Below are 21,394 nucleotides of genomic sequence, written 5' to 3'. Positions count from 1 at the left end.
CTGTCTACGATTTCTAAACAAAGCTTATGGTATTGTCAAATAGTCAGAATAAGGGATGACTATTTTACTTTAAATTGCTACTATAGATACAGCTACAATTTTGAACTTAGATACTGCTACAGAAGGGAAAAAAATATGTTTGGACCAGAAATTGGATCAAATGATGAGAAATTTATGGTGCCTTCGTAATACCCTGTTTCGGGAATTACGTTTTGAAGACACGGTACAGTTCGGGAAGTACTATTTACGGATGATGCCGCGTAATTGATTTTTTGCTTAGTTTGCAGCAAAATTTTTAAAAAATGTGCTTTTTCTTTGTGTACTGAGTACACAAAGAACCGTATTTGACGGCATACATTTGACGGCATTACCGTATTTGACGGCATACAAGACGCACTTTTTTTCCTAAATTTGGTCTAAAAAATGTTATCTGCGTCTTATACGTGAAGGACACGGGTTAACTTTCAATACTGAATGCTATTTTTAGCCTGGATAAAGATCTAGACACACATAGACAAACTTTTTTTCCTTGTGTGTGGCCTTCTAAATAAGGGTGCATCTTATATGCCGTCAAATATGGTACTCCTTTATTTTATTTTATTTATTTTTAAATTTCATTTTTTGGCACTCCTATTTGTGCACTTAAATCTTGAAATAATAAAATAACCATGTTTCAGAAAAAATAAGTAACTACTGTGCTTTAAATCAAAACCTTTATTAATGAATAAATAGACAATAATGTCATGAATATCAAACCAGTATGAGTAAAAAGTAGTAATAAGGAATAAAGATTACTGCATTACAAAACAACAGTGTAATTTCAGTGCAAAAATTTCAAATGAGAAATATTATAAAAGTGCAATGTCTTAATCAGTAGTATATTTATTGAACATTAAAAAAACTAATATCAGTATAATTAAATAACTAATACAGTCTGAAAACTATGATCATATGACTCTATCAGTTAATCAGCTAATAAAATTTAGCAGTATTGTATTAAATTGGGCTGTAAATTATTTTCGCAAAACTCAATTAACACAAAACTGAATTTGTGACTTGTGACTTTCTTTTGAGCTGGTATGCAACTACTAAAGTTTTCACCAGTAGATCCAACGTGCCAATGGCCATTCGATAAATAAAAAGAAAGGCGTTAAAATTCAATAAGCGCCACACCCATAGGCGAAAAAATAAAAAGTAACTTTTAAGTCATGCAGTTTGAATTTAGTGATGGAGAAACGAAATTGAAAAGTCCTTGCAGGCGCAGAAAGTTAAGGTAGGGGATGGAACCCATGATCTCGATGTACAGAGAAAACATGCTCTGCTCTTTACCACTAGGCTACCATCGCTCGCGTAGGAGGTGTTGGAAAAGCTATATACTTCATCACCTGATTAACTCCCATTTTCGGCGAAGTCAATGAATCTCTGTGCTGCTTTAAATCGGCCTGCAATTTCTTGACTGGAGATTTTGCTTTCTGAAATTTTTCAATAAGTGCGACTACAGTTTCAAGTAGTTTCTGAATATTTTCATCTAGTACCCATGACATGGTATCATTAATAGTTTTTGAAACTTTTCTTGAAGGTTAAAATAATTTTCACCCCGAATAGAAAATATTTGAATATATAAAGTAATGGGGAAGACAAAGCTTACCAAAATAAGAGAATCCCTTAATTTTTTATTTTTTAAATTTACATTTCGTGTCCCATAATACTACATTTTCATTATAGAAATCTATTAGTTGAAAAATTTGAGTTTTGCTCCAACGAAATGCAGCCATGTTTATTATTCCAAATGAGGAGAAAAGCACGTGATCACTCAAAGCGATTTTATTGGCTAGAGACTCCGATTTTATCGTACGCTAGTGAGCAGTAAACACCAGTTCTGAAATCGCGGCAGAGAACATACCGATTTTTGGTGCATGCGCAGATCTTTAAAATTGTTGCTCTACGAGACGGCCGAGAAAATCGCTTCGTGTAGACGGACCTTTAGAACAAAGGAAAGTTTCAACAGAAAATAAAAAGAGGAGAAGAAAATATGTGGGATAACAGCAGTATTCACAGATATCAGAATGTGTAGGAATTATTTTTACTTAATTTACTTAATTACTTAATTTAACTTTTACTAATTTAACTGTACATAATCTGGAATATATAAACATTGTTAAATCACAAGTTCAAAAATAAGTAAATTGCTCAGCCATTAGTCTTCTGTTTTCCATTGACTCTTATGGAAATACAAGAGTATTAACCCCTTAATCATCATGCCTGTCTCTCATACAGACTGCCGATTCAAATAAATTTTGTCACACTTGTATCTCACACGGTCTGTGCATTTGCAATAAAAAGTCATGTGAATTTCAATTTTTATCGCACCCGTATCAAATTTATGTGCAAAGTAGATTCACAGATAGCAGTACTGTACTTGTAATTTAATATATAGAAGATTTAGAAAATTTTTTCCTTTAGAACATGTTTTGAAAGGATTCAATTTCAGTGCTTATAATTTTTTTCATGATTAATATTTGTAAAATGAATAGCTCAAGTGAACAAGATGATTTAAATCTTGAAGAATTAGAAACTGATTTAAAAGGCAGCTCTTTTTCAGTTGCTTTTAATTCTGAAGTATCGGAATTTGAAGACAGTGATAATAGTGACGATCCTACTCAACTTTTCCAAGGTGCCAGTGGAATGAAATTTTGCCGAATGTCCCAGATTTTTGTTCTTGTTTTCAGTTCAAGTCATTGCCTAAATTTAATATCTGGCTGTGACAAAAGTTTTCTGCCAAAAAAACTAAGTAAACTTAATAAAGATAGGAAAAAAAAAAAAAAAAAAAAAGTGTGAAAGCAGTATGTTTAGTATGGGTAGTAATCAGTACCCAAATCTATGATTTTCTGCCATTGTTTTGGTGGCTTTTCAAAGCCTTTGGCCCCAAAATTTGGTGGCCTCGAGTCCAAAAACAGATAATGTCATTTCAGACATCCTGTGCAGAATGGAAGATAGCACCATAAAGATGTAGCCTAGTAGAAAAAAAGTAGAAGCCTGAAGGAGCGATGTTGGGGCTATATGGTGGATGTGGCGAAAGATCCCCTTCGAGTCCATACAGAGTCTAACCGGTGAATGCTGATCTTGATTGCATTATCTTTATAGAACATTACCCTTTTGTGCCAGAACTCAGTTCATTGATTTTCCTTGACAGTAGTGTCAATGTGGACTAGCATCCAGTGGCGTAGCAAGCATAACTGGCGCCCGGGGCAAAATACCTTTTTGGCGCCCCCCCCCCAAAAAAACACTTTCAGTATATAATGTATAGAATATATTCGTAATAGGAAAATAATTCAAATAATAATAAAATGCTAAATCTGCCATAAAATACTCAAAAATATATTAAGAATAGTCACTAGCCTTGGGTTCGGAAATGCATCTGTGTCGGCGAAAAAAATCAGACATACGATGATCTAGAATTAGATAAAAAGCTGTTATTTATTTTACATATTTATACAAGTGTTTTTAAAAAGTACAATTTTTAAACAATTAAAAGTAACGATACATTATAGATAAATAGATATGTGGCAACTTGCCTACTACAACTCAACTCTGCCAGTCTGGTAACCCATATCAACCAAAAACAAAATAATATTTATTCTATTCAATTGTTATAATTATTTAACGATCTGTCTAAAAAAATTGTACTACCATAATTGGTGACCCGTATTTATTACGAGTAGCAATCTTCAATATTGCACGAATATGGAGTTTATATGTCAAAATTCTGAGCACCACTAAGTTATCCAGTGTGATGAGATGCAAGTAAGACATTTCACCTGTGATTTCAAGCGTTGTGCCGCATTCCGATGAGTCAATATACACTCATGTCCATAAATTAAGGATAATGCAAAATCAGGCAAAGGAAGACTTAGAAGCAAAACAAATTTGACTTATTTGTAAAGCTTATTTATTAAACAAAAGGTAAAGAGCAATAAAAGATGCTATATGTTTAATATTATTAAAAAAAAAAAACAATATTACATGGTTGGTATGATTTTTTAATACATTATATGTCTCCCAGACGATGCAATACAGTCCGTACAACGCCTAGGCATGCTGAGTATCAAATTATCGATCTGATCTTGGGGGATATTACACCACTCAAAAAGCAATGCTCTCCGAAGTTCCGGTAGACATGTAGGAAGAGGTTGACGGGCTGCAACTTGTCGGCCAAGCATGTCACACACGTGCTCTACTGGATTCAAGTCCGGTGAGAATGCTGGCCAGTCCATACGGGTGATATCCTTCCATTGAAGGCATTCACTTACAATGTTTGCACGGTGAGGACGGGCGTTGTCATCCATAAACACAGATTGTGCGCCCATGGCGCCCCGAAAGAGACGTACATGTTGTTCCAGAATAACGTCCCGATAGATTTGGCTTGTCATGGTTCCAATTTGAACACGCAGGTCAGTTCTGGAACCCAGAATAATTCCACCCCAAATGAGCACTCCGGCACCGTAACGGTGTCGTTCAATGATGTTTTCTTGGTGGTAACGGGTACCTGGAGCTTTCCATATGAAAGTCTGGCGAGAATCAGACTGCAAGCTAAACCTGGACTCGTCGGAAAACATCACACAAGCCCACTGTTATGGTGTCCACAATGCATGCTCTCTACTCCAGGCTAACCGCAGGCGACACTGAGTTGCAGTAAGGGGAACGCATCTGACAGATCTACGAGCATATAGACCAATCTGCCCTAAGCGTCTGTACACGGTCTGCCTTGAAATTGTGGTACCAGTGGCTGAAGAGAGCTGACGAGACAGGTCAGAGGCTGTGCTCCGCCTGTTTCTTTTGGCAGTAACTGCCAAATACCGGTCCTCATTCGGCGTCGTTGTAACTCTGGGGCGACCTGTGCTGTAACGTCTACTCACATTACCGTCATCTTGGAATCATTGCCAAAGCCTGGAGATGACACTTTGGGCAATTCCAAGTTCGTCTGATACTTCTAGTTGGGTAGGCCCACATTCCAGACGGCCGATAATTCTACCACGTAAAAAATCATCTAAATGCGTCCTTTGTGTCATAACTATTCGGTTATTGCACTGAAATGCTTATAAAGCGCCTGCGAACAATTTTACTTCTTTGCCTGTATTCCTTATATATCACTCTCTTACACTCTCGTCATTGTGACGTACCATCGGTGTCATCTGGTTACTTCCTGAAATTTGCATATGATTCTTGAAGACGTGTGTAGTGATTTTACAGGTGATATATTTATTTTAGATTCCGATTTCCGCGTGACTCCGAATTATCCTTAATTTATGGACATGAGTGTATTTCTGTCATAATTTGCTGCATTTGAGCCACCAAATTCTCTGATTTCAAGTACCAAGAAACTGTGTCACTATATACATATTGATTATTTTTCTATACATATTATTACTGTGCATATTTGATTGATCTAAAGTGGTTGACAACGATGCTGCTTCACAATTGGCGTGAGTGGCAGTTAAGCCACCGCCTTTTTGTCGCCGAGACCCATCGTTATGGTTCATTCAATTGGATGCGCAGTTTAAATTGAGTTACATTACTGTCGACGAAACTCTATTTTATACAGCGATCGCCGCGTTAGAATCAGAGGTACTGCAATCAGCTCGTGAAATAATTTTGAATCCACCGGCGACGGACAAATACAAATCTTTAAAAAAAGATTAATTTCCGTTTATGAAGAATCCGAGATAGTTAAAATCAAGCAGCTGTTGCACGATTTACAGTTGAGTGATATAAGGCCTTCTTAGTTGCTATCTAAAATGTCAGACTTAGCCGCCGGTAACCTAACGGATAACATTCTTAAAACATTATGGACGAATAGACTCCCATCTAACATGCAAACCATTTTAGCGGCCAGTAGCGAGCCACTTAACAATCTTCCCGAAATCGCTAATAAAATTCACGAACTGGCCATTCCTGCGCAAATACACGCAGTGCAGGCTCCTGGTCCAGGTATTGTGGCGTTACAGGCTCAAATTGATGATTTGTCCAAACAGGTTGCTCAGTTAGTAGCCATCCAAGCTGAACCTTTTCACCGCAACCTCTCCACATCACGTAGTCGAAATACACGTCCTAACCCACTGAGGAAACGTTATGAAAGCCCTCCTCCGGGTATTTGTTTTGTACCACCACAAATTTGGAAACAAGGCAAACAAATGCCACCCTCCGTGGGACCCACCGTGCCAACAAATGCCACCCACCGTGACCAGGGAAACGAGAAGGGCCGTTGGTCGAAGTCATGAATGACAGAGGCCGGAATTTTACACGCCTTTTCGTCATCGAAAAGAATTCGGGCTTAAGGTTTCTTGTAGACACCGGGCTGATGTTTCTGTAGTTCCACCACATTTTCACGAACAAAAGCGCTTTACTAAGTTACAACTTTATATAGCAAATGGAACTCCTATTCAAACTTCTAGTGAACGCCTGATATATGTTGATTTAAGATTGCGCCGCAATTTCCAATGACAATTTATTATTGCTACTGCCCTATTATTGACGCTGACTTTTTACATAAATTTTCTTTGCTTATCGATATTAAAAATCGCCTTTTGATAGATTCCATAACCAACTTAACTTATCATGGAGTAATTTGCAATAGTGAAGATTTGAGCATTAAACTGATTTCGGGTAACTCCCCATGACATCAACTTCTCAGAGAATTCCCTACAATCACGCGCACAGTTATGGGTATTTCCGAACCCAAGAACGATGTACTATATTATATTGAAACTAACGGACCTCCAATTGCCGCTAAACCTAGACGCTTACCTCCGGACAAGCTTAAAGCCGCCAAAGAGGAATTTTAATACATGATGGAAAAGGGAAATTGCCGTCTTTCAAAAAGTTCATGGGCCAGTCCGCTCCATCTAGTTCGGAAACAAAATGGTAAGTGGTGATTATCGCCGGTTAAATGCAGCTACAATTTCTCATCGTTACCCAATCCCGCGCATTCAAGACTGTATGCAAGTTTTAGAGGGAAAAGCTATTTTCAAAACCCTTGATCTTGAGCGGGCGTATCACCAAATGCCCGTTAACCCAGCTGATAGTCCCAGCTGTTAACCCAGCTGAAATTGCGGTTATTACGCCTTTTGGACTATTTGAGTTTCCGGTCATGATTTTCGACTTATGCAGTGCTGCTCAAACGTGCCAACTCTTCATGAATCAGGTGTTAATCGGCCTCGACTTTCGTGTACTTTATTTTGATGACGTCTTAATCGCCTCCTCTACAGAGCAAGAACACCTATCACATTTGAGAACAGTTTTTGAACATTTTCAAAGGTACGGTGTTAAGTCTTAATCCTTCCAAATGCGTTTTTGGTCAACCAAGAGTATTCTTTCTTGGTCATGAAATTTCCGCTGATGGCGTTCAACCCCTTCCAGAGTCACCGCTATCCGCGATATGCCCGAACCATCTACAGTGACGAACTTAAGATTTCTTGCTATGCTCAATTTTTATCGACGTTTCTTACCTCATGCAGTAACCATACAAGCACCTCTAAATTCTTTTTTGGTTGGAAGCAAGAAAAACGATAAACGCGTTATAACCTGGACCACAGAATCTTGCGAAGCGTTCCCAAAATGCAAAAATGATTTAATTTCGTCAACAAATTTGCAGTATCCTTCCGCATCTAAACCATTATCACTCTACGTTTATAAGGTATTTCTCCCGCTTTCCTAGTGTGCCTTCGTGGTGTGGTGTGGTCTGGTGATTCTGCACGCTGGGCCGGTACTCCAGAGGTCCGCGGTTCGATTTCCGGCGAAGGCGGTTGCTAATTTTTCAACTCTACAATGGCGCTCGAACTAAAAGGATGAGGATTCTCCACACCCAGGATTTGGCGATGGGGTTCCCTGAAAACATCAGTCGCCCTTTAAAAAGGCTTATGCTTTATGCTTTTCAACAGGATAAAACTTCTCCTCGTCAAATGAGACACCTAGACTTCATAGGGCAGTTTTCAACAGCTATCCGTTATATTGAGGGTTCGCAGAATATTGTTGCAGACACCTTGTCTCGTATTGAAGAACTAGCCGTTCCTTCGCCAATAAAGTTTGCTGCCCTTGCCGATGAATAACACCAGGATTCAGAACTACAAAACCTCTTGAAAAGCAAATCTTCCACCAATCTCAACTTGCAGCCGATGCAAGTGTCACCTGGAAAATCACTTAATTGTGATGTTCAGGATTCAAGATTTCGACCTTTGTTCCCTCCGGATTTCACCATGCCATTTTTAGTCAGTTACATCGTCTGTCACATCCTGGCATCAAGGCTTCAAAAAAAATGATACACCAACGTTTCGTATGGCCTAGCATGCAAAAGGACATAGCCAACTAGACACGTTCGTGCTTGGAGTGCCAAAGATCTAAAATTGTTAGACACACAACCAGACAACTTTAAAATTTTAATTTGCCCTCATCTCCCTTCAATCACGTGCACCTCGACTTGGTCGAGCACTTATATTTATTAATAATAATATAATACATGAATACAATTAACTACTATGTATACATTTTTCTTACCTTGTATGAAGCAAATTTATTATTTACTTCACCAAAGTCGACCCTTTCAAATTTTTCTCTTTCCACACTTAAAAATGCTAGATGACTTAAGGGATCTTGTCACATCGTTGATCGTAAATATGTGAAAATTTATTTAATATGCTGAACGAACGTTCATAATTAGCATTTGATAATGAAATAGTAAGTAGTATTTGAAGTGCGACACTTAGGTTTGGAAAAACATTTTATCTATTGATCTGTAATGGAGTTTTAGGTTCCGTTTCTTTTCTACTGCGGAGTAACGTCATATAGTCACATTCACTGCTCAAAACAATTAGGGGATATTGTGGGTTCGGTATGAAATAACCATATAATCAACAACCTTTTTGAACAAAAGGAAATAGAAGACATTATAAAGAAAAATTGTAACGTTTACAAAGTTGGGAATATGCAAATTTAGTCTGTGACGTCAAAAACTATGCGTTTTAGATAAGGAGTGAGGAGCGACCTGCAGTATTCCTTTTGTAATAGGAGATTAAAAACAATTCACATGCGTTGAATGCTTCGTAGCAGTGAATATACGATGTCTCAGCAAGATGACATAGTTGAATCGGTAGCCAGGAAGGACATCAGTCGTTTACAGGAGAGTCAAACGCAATCCATTGTAGCGGAAGCGTTAGAATTGTCCCAAAATGTCATTTCCAGATTATGGAATCGGGTTTTAGAAACTGGATATGTTTGAGAAATCGTTTTAAAATAAAAGCAGAACATATACGTGCATTTCGTTTAAAAAAAATATAAATATATCTCTACTTTGGAGAAATAAAGTGGTCAGGAAGAACGTTTTGGTTGATGTACTGCAAACATTTTGTTACACATTTTATCAAACAAATCAAGAAAATAAATAATTAATTATATATAAATAATTACAATAGTTATTAAGTTTAAATATATTTTCCAGAAATCGATCAAAATAATAACTGAAATTTTCCGGAAAATCTTGTTTGGAGACCATTTGGCGCCCCTCTACGAGCGGCGCCCGGGGCATCATGCACCCCCATGCCCCCCTCTCGCTACGCCACTGCTAGCATCTCTCTGTACACTTTACTGTCAAGGGTTTTACCATTTTTCAGATACTCTTTGTGGTTAATACCACAGTGATCTCACCAGATACAAAGCATGATCTTTTTATTAGTCAAATTGCACTTTGCTACACTGCCGACTCATTCACTGGGCACCCAGTGACTGAATTTGTACATCAAGTTTATTTGATTCATGACACTAACATCTAACTCATTAGCAAGCTCTTGAGTGGCTGCATACTGATCTTTCATAAGTTCTGGCAGGAGGTCCTCATCAACATCAGTAGGCTATCCAGAGCACTCTGCTTCTTGAATGTCATAGTTCTTGTTTTTGAACTTTCAGTACCAAACCTTCACAGAGTCATATGATACAACATTAGTACCTAAAGCTATAGACATTATTTGGTGTCATTCTGTAGCTGACTTTTTGCAATAGAACTGGAAGTAAATGATGGTTCTAATCTGGTAGATTGATAGTTCTATTTCAGACACCTTGCACTGATAGTTCTATTTCAGACACCTTGCACATAATGAAATGATATTTTTTTATAAATTTCACAACACAGTGTACTAAAGTAAAGTAAGTTTCTTTTTCCAAATGCAGAAAATCATTTGACAAAATATGATTAAGCACAACAACACAAACTGGTTGTGCAGACGATATTTGCAGTTGCAGGAAACTTTTCATTAAAATACGATATTTCATTTCAAAGCAATTCAGCCATTTTACAATATTATGAGCATTTTATAAGTGAAGAAATAGTGGATTTAGTTGTTAAAGAGTAACCGTTATGCTGAGCAATCAGGTAATGTTGTTGGGAAAACAAACTGAAAGGCAGGCGAGAATGGAAATCTGTATCGCCACACAAAATGCATTTGTTCCTTGTGCTTTTGATTTTACAGGGTATAATGAAAAAACCAGAAGAAAGCATAGCACTCTGCTTCTTGAATGAAAGAAAGAAAGAGAAAGAAGAAAACATCAGTAGAAGTGTCTTTTTTCCAGATTATGCCATATAATCAATATTGTGAAATAAAAAAAATACTTGCATTTTGTAAGCAGTGATTCTCATGATCCAGAAAATCATCCTGATCAAAAACTAAAAAATTTGGTGAATATTTGAATAAAGTACACTGGTGTGCAAAACTTAAGCAGCAATGTAAATTTTAATCAGATAGCCATGAAATTACAGAAAAGGAGTTCTTGTGATCAATACAATGAACACGGAATTCAGTAGAAAGGTCATGTGTATGCAAAAATCAGGAACAAAATGTCACAGACGACGTGAGTGCACGCAAAACGCGTGCAGTGAGCGCGCTTAACTCAACACTGCAATAAGAGGAAGGTCAGAGACTCAATTAAAGACATTCGCTGCAAGTGAGTTCTTTCGTGAAATATGGCTAGAAGAAATCATCTGGATGGCTACACATGTGGAAGAATGATCGGAAAGGTGGAGGGTAGTGTGACCAGTTTAGTTGGAGAGTTCGGAATCAACAAAAGTGTCGTTTTACGTGCTTGGAAGAGCTTCCAAGCCATAAGTGTAGGTGTTAGAAAGATAGGTGGTAGCTATCCCAGGAAAATACTGCAGTGGATGACCGATATATCATCCTGCAGGCGAAAAGAACCTGAAACCAGTCAGTAAGCGTATAACTCAGCAACTGTTTACAGCACCGGGAGACACGTGTCGCGGTTTACTGTTTCCAGACGCCTTCACAAAAGTAGCCTATTCCCCCGCTGTCCTGAACACTGCCCTTTGAAAGTTGGCCATCAGCGCCACAGTTTAAAATGGAGCAAGGAGAACAAAAACTGGACATCTCATCAATGGAGTCATGTCCTCTTTACGGTTGAGAGTCGTTTTAGCACCACAAGCGATTCTCAATTCCAGTTGATTTGGAAAGAGGTCGGGACACAGTTTCATCCCAGTAACATGACGAAAGAGACCGTTAAGTGGTCCTGGAGTTCTTGTCTGGAAAGGCATTAAACCAGACAGGCAGACAGAGCTCCACGTTTTCGACAGAGGTTATGTAATCAGAGATCGCTATTGTCAGGAGGTGATCCTTCTCTATGTGCAGCTGTTCCGAGGTGCCATAGGAGCGGACTTCATTTTTATGGATGATAATGCACGGCCACACCGGACTTCTGCTGTTCAGAAGTAACTGGAAAGTGAAGATATCACTCGAATGGATTGGTCAGCGTACTCCCTTGATTTAAATCCCATAGAACATATGTGGGATACTTTGGGGAGACGCCTTGAGGCATGATTACATCCTCCGAAGAACACTCAACAACTGAAACGGACAGATGCTGATTGAGGAATGGACTCTTACCTCAAGATCTGTTAGACAATCTGGTACTGAGTATAGAGAGACGGTGCGAAGCAACCATTGCAGTAAGGGGAGAGCATATCCCATACTAAGAAACACCTGCTTGTTGTTCTTCCTCTTGTATAGACAATCATGTGTAACGATACTATGAGTTCAATAAAGCCTTTTTTTGTTTGATTCCATACTGTAAGCATTGTATTCATTTTTGCGCAACTATGCTGTCGTCATCGTTTAAATACAAAATGCTGTCTCTCATTTCTGAATTTCATGTCTCTCAGATGGATTCTCGTGGAGTTATGGCAAAAGGAACATCTGTTGCTTAAGTTTTGCACACCAGTGTATATCAAGTAACAATTACCCCTAAAAGAGATATTGCCATAGAACTTTGATGTTTTTCAAATGACGATGTTCAAATGACGTTTATCCTGGTGTCAATCCCTTGAAAAAATGCAAAATTTGGTATAACCTACATGCTAAGTAAATCTAGTACTGGTTATATATGGTCATTTATTACATATACTGTGAAAGGTACTTTATTTCGTCCTAAAATCTGTTCTCTTTTTGGTACCTTCACAAGTTGTTATGACTTAAATAAAAATGCCATTTTTGAAACAAGGCTACTACATCCCCTTAGATAATTATTATGCTTCATCATTATGTGATATCCTTTTGACTTATCAGACAGATGTGGTTGGAAGTGTTAAACAAAACAGAAAGGATTTACCTTTAGCATTGCAAAATAGAGAGTTAAAATCTGACGAAGTTATATCATTCAGACGTGGAAAAATCCTCACTTTGAAATGGAAAGATAAGAAGGAAGTGTCAAAGTTATCATCTTTTCTTGAGTCTGAAACTGTTGAGGTAGTGACAAAAAGTAAAAACTGAAAACAAAAGCAAAGGTCCTAATTGACTACAATAAAACAATCGGAGGTGTGGACCTTGTAGATCAGTACCTTTCTAGTTGTTAAGTATCCAGAAATGATGGGGAAAAAATATTCTTTCACCCTTTAGACCAAGCTGTTTTCAGCTTTTCAAGTTTATAAAAAAGAAGGTGAGAAAAAAATCACATTTAAAATTAAACTGGAATTAGTGGATGAACTAACTGATAAATATCACACTTCTATTTATATTTCAAGACGAGGTTGTCCAATGAATGAAGCATTAGCAAGTTATTTATTTGAATGCCACTTTTTGTAACTTATACCACCTACAGAGAAAAAAAGAAACCCTGCCAGAGAATATAAAGTTTAAATTAATTAGGAGAGAAACAAGGCATTATTGTATAGACTGTAATGTAGGACTCTGCATACTATGTTTCAAACTTTATCACACCCAGAAAAATTATTAAATTTTTGAAAAAATATTATAGGTATAATTGATGTTGAATAAACGCATCATAATTTGCAGATAATACTGTCTTATTTAAAGCGTACATAACTTTTTTTCTCTCCAAAAATTACACAACATATTTCTTAAATGCCTCAATTGAAACTTTTCTGTTTTGCTTGGGTATGCAGAGAATACCAAATATAAGGTAAGTTAATAAAAACTTTTATATTTTTAAAAAACTGTTAAATTTAAGGAAAAATATAGTTTTATTTATATGAATCTATTTAAAAGCATTAAAAAATCTATACAAAAATTCGATGATTTTTGAACAAATTTTGTCAAAATTGTGTGGCAGGTAGGGGGCTAAAAACAAAAACATTGTTCTTTCTATTTCAAAGTATATTCTTGTTTTGAATTTGGTGTAATTTAAATGACCACATGAACGTTTTCTCCAAATTAAACTGTTTAAAATTGCTTAGTAAGAAAATTATGGTAACGTATAAATTGCTTATAGTATTTGCAGCTGAATATTATATGAGTTATTCTTTTTTCCTGTGTTTAAAATGTTGTCAGATCTGTGAAGTGATCAGGAGTCTACTGTGTATTAAAATAGTTCATTTGTTGAATTTCTGATTGTTGTTGGTTAATGCTGATTTAGTGATAGTCTAGTAGAAAGTTAATACCTTACTCAATTATGATCAGTGACAAAGATCATAATTTTTTTAAAGATAAAGATTTTATAAGGTTCTGGCTAGATCATGATATGATCATTAAACTATTAACCATCAAAAGCACTTTCTCATTCCTTCAGGCAGTATGAAGACTCAAAACAATTGAGCTATGCTGAGGGATTTTGAAGCTAAAGGTTCTTATATACATGTGGGGTACTACACCACAAATGCTTCCATGTTACCTTGCAGAAGCATGGTCCATTAATGACTATTTTTTGCCCATGCTATGTAAAATTCATAATGCATATGGCTGAACAACTCATAAAAACAACCTTTTTAATGACCACTTTTGTTTTTGTTTGTAAAATTTAAAGAAATTTAAATAAAAATTTAATAGGTTATTAAATTAATTAATGGAGTAATTTTCATTTATGTATTTTTAATTATTTATATTTATTTCCATATTACGTAGTGTAGATTATGGTATTCCATATTATTTGGTAAATTACGTAAAAGTTTCTAATTGGAAGCCTTAAATTAGAACATAGGACATTTAGAAGGTGCATATAAACAGATGCACTAATATAACTGTATTCAAAAGAGATATTCATTTCAACAACATTCTTTTGTCTGTATATACATTTTATGTTATTACTATAAATCAGAAGTTTTTAAATCATCTGATGATAAAGATAGGGGTAAAAATCATTAAATAAGATAGTAATTAAGTTTTTTCATAAAATATGTCTGATTGTCTTGTTTTTTGTTTTATTTTAGAGTGATGTTTTTAATATTATTTTAATTTTGCAGATATCATTGCAAATTCCTGGAGCTTACAACTTAAGCATGGATCTTCCAGTCCTTATTGGAACTGTACCATTGCGTCCAATTAGTTATCGTCATGTGACCCCTGTTTTGGAAAATATTAGGGACACAAGTGATAATCAGATGTTTTATCCACCAGCACCACCATATAGTGATATTGATCTACCTGTTGTTCCTGCTGAGCGTATGCTTCTTTTTCTTTTCTTTTCCACCACTTTTTTCTTTTAACAAATATATGTTTGAAAGTTGTATTAATGTATGTTTACTTCCTGTGTATACTATATTGAAATCATTACATTGTATTAACTTAGCACATTGTTACATTAAAATCTTGGGCAAGAAAATGCCTAAAGTTTTAAAAGTTGCAAAGTGAGTAAAATTAGACTAAGTTAAAATACCAAAAATTTAAAGAAAATTCTTTGAATTGGGGGGGGGGAGAATAATTTTAATCTATTGGGAGTGGGGATAAATATTAGCATCAAGTATATCGGGAGCATTAAAGGAGATTGTTTGTTAGAGGATTATGTGCAGTTAAGCTGATTATGAAATAAACTAAACCGTGTCCATAATGATCACCTGCATATTACCAGCTCTGAATATGATCAGTAGTTCTTAGAACATCTGTATTCATCACTTTTTCTGGAGAAGGCTAAAATCATCTGGATTGCAGTTGATTGTGTAAAAGAGGAATCTAGTCGATTAAAGATTTTGAATATACAGTCGATTCCGGTTAATCGGACCACATTGGAAGCGATTGTTTTGGTTCTAATATCTGGCTGGCTCGATTACACGAACATGTCCTATGTTGTAAGACGAGACGTGCTCCAGTAGAGTAAGACGTGTTGTAAGACGAGACGTGTTCCAATAGAGTAGCGAGCATAATTGGCACCCAGGATAAAATATCTTTTTGGTGCCCCCCCAAAAAACACAGTGATATGATGAAAATCTTGTTTGGAGACGATTTGCGCCTGGTGTATCATACACACCCTTGCCCCTCCTCGCTACGCCACTGGACGTGCTATATGTAGCAAACAGTAAATGTACATGTAAATCATGTACTAAAACATAATTATGACCTTTATTGTGTGGTACACACGTATGGTGAACATACATGTAAAAACAAGAACTACAGTCGAAAGTTTTTCATTGAGAATATTAATTTAGAAACAAATCCTAAGAAATGATCTCCACGATACTCAGCATGCAAAGCACAATAAAAACAAGTTCTTACCAAGTTCCAGTCAACATTTGAAGAACTTATCCAATGTGATCACACGTTCTCTTTGTGGGAACTCTGAAAAGAGATCCTAAGGAATTTCAAGCCAATAAGTCAAAAAAAAAAAGGGGGGGGAGTAGTTTCTGTATGGTTTTACATAAGACATGATGCTTATTTCATATGTTTCAAAAGAAAGAAAAGCTGTTATCTTAATATCATTGATGCACCATTCTTTTGAAAATTCTTGTCCATCTTCAGGAAAACCTGGAATCATAGCAATTTATAACTTGACCAAAGGTGGTGTGGACGAATTTGACAAGAAATGTTCGAACTATTCAAATGTTCGTCGAACCTGACGTTGGCCTATGCAGTATTCTTCAGGATCTTGGATATCTGTGCAATAAATGCCTTTGTGTTATTTCAATCTTATCCATTAGCTCCGAAAATGAAACGAAAAGAATTCATGAATTCATTAGCAATTCAGTTGGTGCAGTTTCATGTAAAATGGAGGATAACTTCATCATTTTTACCTAAAGAACTCAAATTTACAATAAGAAAAGTTTTCGGAATAAATGATGAAAGAAACAGTGTGATCGAATATGATAAATTAGATAAAAATGGAACATGCTATATTTGTCCACCGAGCAAAAAAAGGAAAACAGATTGCAAATGTATAGCATGCAAATAAACAGTGTGTCTACAATGCAGTAGAAAAGTATGTATAAAATGCAGCTTATAATTTTTTAAATAAAAATTAATTTTCTATATTCTTATTAAAGCATTCTTATCCCAAATTTTAATGTAAAATAAAAAACTTGAATTTTAAAATTTACTTCTTCCATTCAGATATGTAAACAAAGAAAATTAAATGAAGGAATTATTATGCATAGTAAATATTTTATTTTAATGAACTGATTTAAGTATGAAAATTGCTTTACATCTTCATAAAAATGGTAAATATATGAAATTAAATAACATTTATTCAAATAAGAAAAATAAAACTATATCTTATTTTGTTTATAGCAGAAGTGGTCTGAGAGACTGCTCGCAGTAGTTATGCGACAATTTAAGTCACAGTAGTTAAAAGTCATTGTGGCCCAGCTTTTTAGCGAGTTCTTCTGCTTTGCATTTTAACATTGGGATGCTTACTCGCACAGCTCGTCCAGTAATAATGGCGAACTATTCATTAAGGGCCTCATCAACGTCTGGATCCTTGCCTTCACTCTTCCGTTTTTTGGAAGTTCCTCCTCATCCTTCACATTGCGCCCATTATTCTCGCAGCTCATTCTCTTGTTTTATCAAGCGCAAAATTGTAGTCTTTGCCAATCTGGTAATTTCCACCAACCGACGCTGACCAGTGTTTCGTGGTTGTTGTTTGATCTCATCCAGGAAACTAATTTCTTCAGCTAACGTCAAGTCCCGTTGTGGCATTTTGACAAGGGAGACAGGACACGCTCACAGTTCACTGACTAAAGTGGTCTGAAGAAACCTTGGTGTTTTGGGACCAAGATGCTGAGGTCAAGAGGGAGATAAAATGCTTGCCATTCAAAGCTTTGGCACTAAAATCATCCCAAAAGTGTGGTGAAATGATAGCTTTCTCATGTAAACTTTAATCATGAATGACAGGCGGGAATTCCTTTCAGGTGGAGCCGGACACTCTATTGTTCATTTCCCCGAAAATCGGAGATGCAGTAGGGCCAATAACTGTTGGCTACTGGTGGCTCTGTTTTAAGAAAGGTCAAAGAAAATGGTGTACGTGTTCGTCTCCCACTGGTTTTGCTCTTGTCATACACTTTAAGGAATTCCTGACCTTTGATAAAGCATTCTCCTGAGGAGTGCAGCTACAGATCCTCCCATATGCCGCAAACCATCTGATATTAGGCTTATGTACATAAGATTTGTTTTGGCTCTGTAGGATTCGGTCTGAAAAAGCGGCTGGTCCGATTATGCGGTTGTTCAATTAACCGGATTTAATTGTATTTTCATCTTTCATGAATATATGTATTTTAAAATACATTTAACAGAATTTTATTTTCTTTAAAGATAGGTTCTTTTAGAATTTTTACTAGATTTTCTTGTGTAACTTCTGTTTTGGCGGAAAGTCTTTATATTCTTTGTTTTAGTCAGCTAAACAAAGAACAATTTTGAGGTAACTTTTTATTTATTTAATTTACTACAATTTAGGTCATATACCTTAACTACGTACAAGGCTATGTAACTGCTACTACTTATACAGTCAAAAGTTGTTAATCCGGACTCGTCGGGACTTCGGCGATTCCGGATTATCGATTTTTCCGGATTATAGATCATCAGTTTAAATCTGGTAAGATGGCATGCAGAAATTATAAAATTAAAAATATGAAACTGTAATTTATGAAATAAAGAACAATTATGATCTAAAGGATATCAAAATTTACAAAAAAAAAAAAAAAAAAAAAAAAAAAAATTTGTTTATTTTATTAAACATTTCTTTCAATGTAAGTTGTTTAAGTTGCTTCGTTTTATGTGATAATACTTTCTCTTTAATTCTATAAACAGACATAATTTCTTGTTCAGTTACAAAGTTCCGCTGTTCAAGTCCTATAATTGCCGTGTCGAGAATACTGACTAATTTGTCAATCGAAATTTTTTCGTTTTCAATAACCTCTGTGTCACTTTCTTTACTATCGGAAGCGAATTATAATGACGAGGAATTTGATTTAAATCATATCAAATCATATCAATATATCTTGAATTCTGACCTCTATATTAGTAGATGAAGGTATTTTTTTAAGTAGACATTTTATAAGCATCCAGTAAAATTAAATTAATACACCATATGCTATAATTGCTTGAAAGCAACTGAATTTATGTGTGCAAAAAAGCCTTCATCTGTGGGATGATAGTGTTGCCTATTAATGCTGATACAAGATATTTTTGATTTATGATTAAAGAAAAAATCACCTCTCAAAAAAAGAAGTCAATTTCAGACTTAAATTTTTTGCCATGAATTACTTTTAAATGTACTACTTTGGAAACGCCAGCATGCAGCCACAAAGAGAACCTTGTTTAGACAGTAGGTGTTGTTTAATCTGATCATGTCCGCCCATGACGTTTTTGATAATTTAAACAATGGGAAAATATTTTTCAAACTTTCAGTGGACTTTAATATGATTAGAAGTAATTAATTTTGCACTATTTTAATAAGGAAAAATGTCATTAATATAGGAGTATCTGGACCCATTATGCAAAGTCCATTAATAGACCATTCATATTTATAGTGTTTCTCAAAATTTATTTAAGAAAGCGGCAAGCAGGTATCTTTATTCATCAGTAATGCTGGCAACTTAAGTTGTTTTCATCAGTATTTATCCAGGCATTATATTTCACACTATTCATGTTATTGGAAATGTTTTTAATTATTTAAGTTTCTTTATTTAATCATTTATTAAAAAGTGGCATTTTTAAAACAGTTCTTTATTATCTTTTCTGAGACCATGTATCCAAATCATTATTTATATGTTCTTGAATCTTTTTCAACTGATTTCAGTTTTCCTGTTAGTGTATTTCATTAACAAAAATCATGTGACAATAACATCACCATCAACAACAAATCAATTTACAACTATGATTTGATATATTTTTTCAGTTTTATTTGAGAGAGCTGTGAGTAACTTGAGAGTAAGAACGCATTTTTTATCAAGAAATAAAAAGTTTAAAAAAAAGCTTTTGAGTAAGGTTTGCAAGATTTCATGATAGAAAAAATCATTCTAGTTTTATATTTCATTAAAAATCTGAAGACTTTCAGCTATAAAAAGTGCTTATGGCAAAGAAAAAGTCTTGACTTCATTTTATTTTTGTGAGCAATGATAATCATTGTGTGCTTTCTGGGCCAATAACAGCATGCAGATTAACAAACATGTATTGATTTCTTTTCAGTTGTTAAATAAAATAAGTTGCTGTAGGTAACTTTTTTACAACTTTGAAACTGACAGAAGGGATTGTTTCCAAAATTTCAATGTAGCTGCTAATTTTGCAGAAGATTGGATTACTGCAAAGTGCTTTATTAGAGCTATTAGTGTAAGAGAAAGAATCCTTTGTGGAAAACCGTCTATCAGAAACCGGCTTTCACGGGGAAAACCACAAAGCTGCCCATGCAGGCAGCTCATTTGCCATGATTAGAACCTGGGAAATTTTGCTAAAGCTGACATACTGAAGGCTATCTGTTGGACAGCCATTATCTTAAATCAGGAAACAGAGTAACTGTTTCTCTTAAGAAGAAAAAGTTTAATTTTTGCAGTCTATCTTTTATGAGGTTCAATGTTGAAAAGCTGAAATTTATCATGAAATCCTTTCACATTCTCATCTTATACTCCCTTCACATACTCATAGATTATAATTAAATATAATATTTAAATCATTTGTTGATTAATGATGCCATCATAAACTACCTCTAAGTCATATTTTCAAAATTTGCTTCAAATGTTAGATATTTGTCATTGTAAAGATAGGCATTTTATTTTCTAATAGATAAAAGTCCATCCAAATAGTTTAGTGCAGAAAACATCATACTTCAGTTTGAAAGGATATTTTCTCATTCATACATATGCATGTGTATGTGTAATACATTTTTTATGTTTATTTAAAAATCCGTTTTTAATTCATTTTTTATTTTCTAAAAATAAAGCATTTTGTTGAAGGTGGGTAAAAAAAGTAAAGTATTTTGCTTTGTTTTTAGCATAAATATATTAAACCGTCTTGCTTATTAGTTACGATACATGTATTTCAAAATAAATTAAAAGTGCAGAGATTTTGTTTTTATCCTGTAGCGCCTCCTACATATGCAGAATGTGTTGAAGGATCTGTAGATATTGCTGATGATGATGACGACAATATCATAGGAGATACACGTTTTACTCCCATGTATGCGTATGTTCACAGTTATCAATATCAACCGCCACCAGCCTATTCTGAGGTAAGTACATGTTTTTGTGCAAAATTGTTTCAGCAGAAATTGCCTCAGTGTATATTTTTTCATTTGCAATATATGTCTTTAATCAATTTTATGAGTAAGAGAGTAGGCATACTAAAAATTTCTCTTTTATATATTTATTTATTAGAAAAAATATTTGCCTTGTTCTAAAACTGTCTAGAATTTTATCTGAGGCTTGCCAGAACAAGTGGATTATTAAATTCTAAAACAATTATGGCCATTCAAAGTACATATGAAGAAATATACATGTGACAAAAATATACAAATGTAAACACACAGTAAATATACACAGTTTTCCTAAAACGTAGTTTTTATATATCATTCTGGACTTACTCTTTATTTCAATGGTATGAGAAATAGAGATCCTCATGTTGCATCCCTAACATTTTAGTCAAAAATTATTTCTAGTGGATGTATATGAGGACTGTTAAAAAAAAAGAGCACCTAT

The 21,394-nt window shown here is 35.1% G+C and overlaps 1 protein-coding gene across 1 annotated transcript in view; it reads left to right on the top strand.

The window, feature by feature from the left end:
* Positions 1–21,394, top strand: part of LOC118188299 (arrestin domain-containing protein 3-like) — a 65,708-nt gene that overhangs the window by 37,393 nt on the left and 6,921 nt on the right. Inside the window, exons 6-7 of the mRNA XM_035358713.2 lie at positions 14,744–14,942; positions 20,783–20,928. Of these exons, the coding sequence (XP_035214604.1) occupies positions 14,744–14,942; positions 20,783–20,928 (345 nt within the window). The remainder of the gene's footprint in view (positions 1–14,743; positions 14,943–20,782; positions 20,929–21,394) is intronic.

Source organism: Stegodyphus dumicola, chromosome 7, assembly GCF_044657685.1.
Source record: "Stegodyphus dumicola isolate Sdum_Otavi_A_Nest chromosome 7, ASM4465768v1".
NCBI lineage: Eukaryota > Metazoa > Arthropoda > Arachnida > Araneae > Eresidae > Stegodyphus > Stegodyphus dumicola.
The sequence above is the reverse complement of the archived record's forward strand: the minus strand, read 5'-3'. Positions and strand labels throughout refer to the sequence as shown.